Source organism: Protomyctophum parallelum, assembly GCF_964188405.1.
Source record: "Protomyctophum parallelum genome assembly, chromosome: 18".
Lineage (NCBI taxonomy): Eukaryota > Metazoa > Chordata > Actinopteri > Myctophiformes > Myctophidae > Protomyctophum > Protomyctophum parallelum.
This window is the reverse complement of record NC_139716.1, coordinates 32,392,522-32,397,800: the sequence shown is the minus strand read 5'-3', so window position 1 is coordinate 32,397,800 and position 5,279 is coordinate 32,392,522. Positions and strand designations below refer to the sequence as shown.

General features: G+C 41.8%; 1 protein-coding gene across 1 annotated transcript; it reads right to left on the bottom strand.

Moving 5' to 3' along the window:
• Positions 1-265: 265 nt before the first annotated feature.
• On the bottom strand, positions 266-1,870 carry LOC310876092 (uncharacterized protein; the record flags this gene model as incomplete). Its single annotated transcript, XM_083789538.1, has 3 exons — positions 1,739-1,870; positions 1,294-1,650; positions 266-717 (listed from the first exon to the last, which is right to left on the bottom strand). Exons 1-3 carry the CDS (start codon positions 1,776-1,778, stop codon positions 266-268), a joined length of 849 nt encoding a protein of 282 aa, XP_083645664.1. The 5' UTR covers positions 1,779-1,870.
• Between the last annotated feature and the right edge of the window lie 3,409 nt (positions 1,871-5,279).

Genomic DNA, 5,279 nt, shown 5'->3' with positions numbered 1-5,279 from the left:
CTGCACAGCTGATCTCAAGCTGATTTTCAATTAATTTAATAAATGCACTGGATATAATTGTCCATGTATTAAAAAACAATCAGCAATAAAGCAATTTTATAAATCTAAGTCACCTGAAGTAGAATATTATTTCTGAACAAACCCAATTGTATTTTGCATTCAAAACACACCCTTGGGCAAGACTAATTCTAAGTATATTTAAGAATGCAGTTTAAGAATGCAGTGAGGCATTCTACCAATTCGTAATGTTTTTATTGAGATATATTTAGACTCCTCGCTTCACGGACTGCATCTTGATAAAGTAAACAAAAGTACAAATGGCTATAATTAACAACATAATTCCACATCTACAAATGGACAGGATGGCGAAGGTTTGTATCTGTGGCGACATGACAATGTCCACTTTGCTTCCATTGCCAAACAGTATCTCCCCACACGAGGCCACAGCGCAGTAGTACATCCCAGCATCGGTCCAGTTCAGTATCTTCCTCTGCAGATGGTAGACGCAGCTCGTTTTAGAGGTCTTGGTCTTGCCACGTTGATCCTCAACATCCGTGTGGATGATGACAGGGTGAGGACCTTGCCTTAACCAGTAGACACTGACACGTCCTTCATCGCAGGTCTGAGTGAATACTGTACAGTTCAGAGTCACAGATTCTCCAGGTTGGACCAACTCCACTAATGGCAGCTGGACGATCATTTTACTGGGGCTGGACTCTAAACCACACAAGATGAATTGGTCAGAGATGTGTATATAAATATATATATAATCTATATATACCAGATCTAAAACCACAAATGTGTCATAAAGAATAATAATCTCAATCTAATCAATTGAGTTGATGATAAAAAATCCTATTCAAATTATTTTCGCACCAATTTGTTGATTTATAATAAGCTATTATGATAATTTCTGAGAAAATAATCTATAGTTGCAGACCTATAGCCTACGCCCTACTGTATAGGATACCACTTCAAGAGCCTTGCACAAAGTTCCACAAACTGCCGTTAAAAAATGTGATTCCCTAGACTCCTAAACAGCTCTCAAAGAGCACTTACAGGTGGCTGCAATTCAAAAAGTTAACGTCTCCCCCCCCCCCTCCTATTTTTTTTATATTTCTTTCATTTAAAATTAATTTAATTTATTTTGTTGCATAGAAGTATATATTTGGATGTCTTTAAATGTTCTGATGAATTGAAAATGGAGGACCCTGATGTAAACAAGTATTTTTCTGGTTTTGTCCTAGCAGTTTTTGTATTGACCTGTATGCACAAATAAGAAGAACACATTACCTTTGACACTGACAAAGACTCCCTCTCCAAACTCCACTACATTGGAGTGGGCGCTGCAACAGTAATAGGTAGCCGAATCCGAGGGCTCAATGTCAGTGATGTGTAGATGATTGATGCCTGGTTCGTACTGCACCAAGAATCGGGAGTTCTTCATGTGGCGGTACGGTGTGTCACTGTACTTGTAGATGGTTGAAAGGAGCAGAGGCCTGCCTCCCAATGTCTGCTGGTACCAGGAGAAATGCATCGCCACATTACTGTCATAGAAGCAACGTAAAGTGACATTGGCCCCGACGCTGGCACTCATCACACCGCTGTCCTGTTTCACCGTTGAAGACCGGTTCATGCCTGAAACATGAGCTGAACAAAAGAGGTGCCACCATTTAATATACATTTGAAGCTTCACTTATACTTTGGCGATCACCTTTTACATTGAAATTAGACTTACATATTCCACAGAGAACAACCATCATATACAGCGTCATCATATGAGTAGCGTAACTAAGACAGTATAGGCCTACAGTAATAACTGGGAGCTAATGTCAGATGTTGCGCTCCACCTCAGCAACCTATCTTCCCAGAGGTCTAGTGCGTTGTAAAGGGGTAGACACCCTTAATTGTTGCTTGGCTGATAACAGTGAGCCACAATGACCTACCTAATGTTTTTGTAATTCTCAGGAAATACAATGTCTTGAGTGGAAAGTGCTTACATTTGCAAAACGCACCTAAAATGTGGTTTCATGTGATTGGCTGGGATGGTGAAGTGTTGACACTTCAATTTAACTTCCGCATTGGCGTCCATGTCAAATGAACGAACAAATACGAACCATATAGCATCCCTAGCAGATCACGATACATTGCAAGTTCGCAACGCTGCATGTTGTGAGCTTGTGTTGTGTAGAGGATATTTTCTTTGAAGAGATTTGGTGTAGAGGGGGAAAAAATAGGGAGGCTATTATAGTCCCTGAGGGACTCAAGTCAACAAAATATATAGGTTAAATGAGAATGTACAATAAAACGCAGAAGTTTCAAACACATAACCATAGGTCTGAAACTTACATCTTTGCCTCCCAAGGTCAATGTGAATTCTACAAACTTAAATTGTCAAATGTGGGACCATTTTGCTCAAATGTGCCTATATGTCCATTGCAGTCAAGTAATTCAGCATTGTGAAGTTATACTAGTGTTTGACTTGACATAACTTTCACATTCATCTTAACTTTCTCTTTTATTTCAAGAGGCACTTCAGGCTTTCATGGCTGGACGTGCACTTTGTGACTTCATGGACATAGTACGTATACATTGTACATGACCACAATGGAAACGAGTTCCCCAGACATATTTTTGTATATGTTGTGCTGCATTTCTTTTTTTTTTTAAGATATTTTTTTGCGGCTTATGCCTTTTATTGATTTTTGAAGGGACAGACAGTAGGCTGACAGGAAACGGGAGAGAGATGGGGGGATGACATGCAGTAAAGGCCGTGTCGGGTCCGGGAGTCGAACCCGCGGCACACTGCGACTGGATTACCAGTCCGGTGCCCAGACCGTTACGCTACGGCCTGGGCCTGTGCTGCATTTCTGACTAATAATAAGTAAGTAATCAATCAATCAATCAATCAGTGGGGGCAGTGGTGGCCTAAGGGTTAGAGAAGTGCCGAAAGGTTGCCAGTTCGATTCCCTGGACGGGCAGGAAAAATCTGGGTGGGGACGTGATTGTCATCACTCACCCAACACCGCTGAAGTGCCCTTGAGCAAGGCACTGAACCCCCAACTGCTCCCCCTGGAGCTGCTTAGTGGCCAACAGTATAAGACTGTGGTTGTACTGCATCAGCTCCCAGGTTTTAATGTGTGTGTGTGTGTGTGTGTGTGTGTGTGTGTGTGTGTGTGTGTGTGTGTGTGTGTGTGTGTGTGTGTGTGTGTGTGTGTGTGTGTGTGTGTGTATGCGCGCGCGCGCGTGTGTCTGTCTGTGTGTTTCTATGTGCAGGGCGTTGCTGAAAATGAGCACCTGTGCTCAGCTACTTCCCTGGGTAAATAAAGGATACAAAAGTGTCATGAAATGTGATTGTTCTACTGTTGAGGGGAAAGACATATTATAGTTGTTATGATTCATGGCCTCAGCTGTCTGACTCAGTGACAAAACATTTATCTGCATAAGCATATAACCATGACATGAATGTCCACTACTGTATCAGAGGGACTGACTGTATGTGCAATATGATATGAGTCACGCTTGTTCCTGCTCATTCTGTTCTTTCCATGGTTTCCATAATCTACTAGGGGCGTCGTAGATCCACTGTTCTTTACTGTATATATTTCTCTGTTGGTGTAATAAACTTTAGAATGTATGTGTAATAAATCACTGTGTTGGCATATGTTCCTCACCCACCACCCCAAGGTTAGATGGAGACTTCTAGAGGTCGCCCCAAAAAGATCACAATAGTTACCGATACATACAAACCTGTTCTGTGATAAGAATATGAAATTAGTCATCACAGTGATTGTTTATAGATTTGTGACATTTTGCAGCCCATATGTTTATGAGTATGTACAGTATCCACAAAGTAGCTTGACGAGCCCCATTGACGTCCATTATCAAATGAAAGAATCAAAGTCGACTATTACAAAACATATTAAACATACTGTATGAGGGGATGCCAACACTAAGTTGGCAAGGTTTGTGACAGCCCCCCCTCCCACTACACACACACACACACACAGACACGCACACACACACACACACACACACACACGCACACACCGTGAAGGTTGCATGGAGTGTGTGGGTGTTTACAGTTTGACTCATCCCCTTGACCCTCCTTCAGGAAGCTTACACTGTAACACTGCTGAGACAAAGCGTTGGTGACATGCTTTTGTGACTTTGACACAGACCCTAGACCTCCTTATAAGGAAACACAAGTTAGTATAGCACTTCCTGTAGGAAGCAGTTCAGTGTTGTGTGAAGCCCTACACACACGTCTGTGAACGCCACGCGCAGCACCGCGGCACAGTATTGCCGCGCGTCATAGCCGTTTGAACCCACAACCTCCAGATCATGCAGCCAGTGTGCTACTGTAAGTCACTGAACTACTTGTTATCTGCTGTTCCCTTTGAGTAACAACATTGATACCAAAATAAAATGCAAAAAATAAGATAACAGGAGATTTGTCTATTGTTTCTTTTGCTGTTGTTTATCTCAAGACGTTCGAATGTTTATGAACCACAATGGAAACAAGTCTCCGGCTCTTCTGTCATTATCTATTCGGCCTTTTGAGAACAGCATGCGCAGTGGATCACTGGGTACAGAGCCTGACTGGGAATCAGGAGGTCGCAGGTTCAAGTCCTGGCTCTGACATATTGTCCCAAATTCATGAAAATATGACATACTATAGTATGCCGTCCGAAACCATGGACTATAGTAAGTCGTCTTTTCATAATTTTCATCTTTTTTTCAAATCCTCCAAAAAGAACGACATGCTATAGTATGCCGACCGGAACCAAATATGAGACATTTATAACTTTGGCATGCGACTAGTCCTACATTGGGCGTTTAAGTTAAATAACTCATAAACTACAAAACATAAAATAAAAATAAAGTTCCAGCATGTGTCTCCACAGTAAGCTGAATAATAAAAAGTGTGAATGGAGTTTCTAGGTGAAAGTGACTTTTGACGTGCCTATAGAGCTGCCATTGAGCCCCATGTTAAATGTCTCAAATTTGAAAGCACTATATTTCTAAAACTATGAAACATTTCAAAGATTCCTTTTCAGGCAAACATGTCCACCGTAAGATGAACCTAAGTAGGCTAGAAGGGGGTTGCTAGGTGTAAGTATGTAGGACTAGTAGCATGCCAAAGTTTGTGATAGAGAATGCATTGTGTTGCGGAGGATGAGAGGAATGCTCTCATCCTCCGCAACACCCATTCTCATACACCTCTATACACCGCAAGGATATGGGCTATAGCCCATATCGTACTGCATACTATAGCA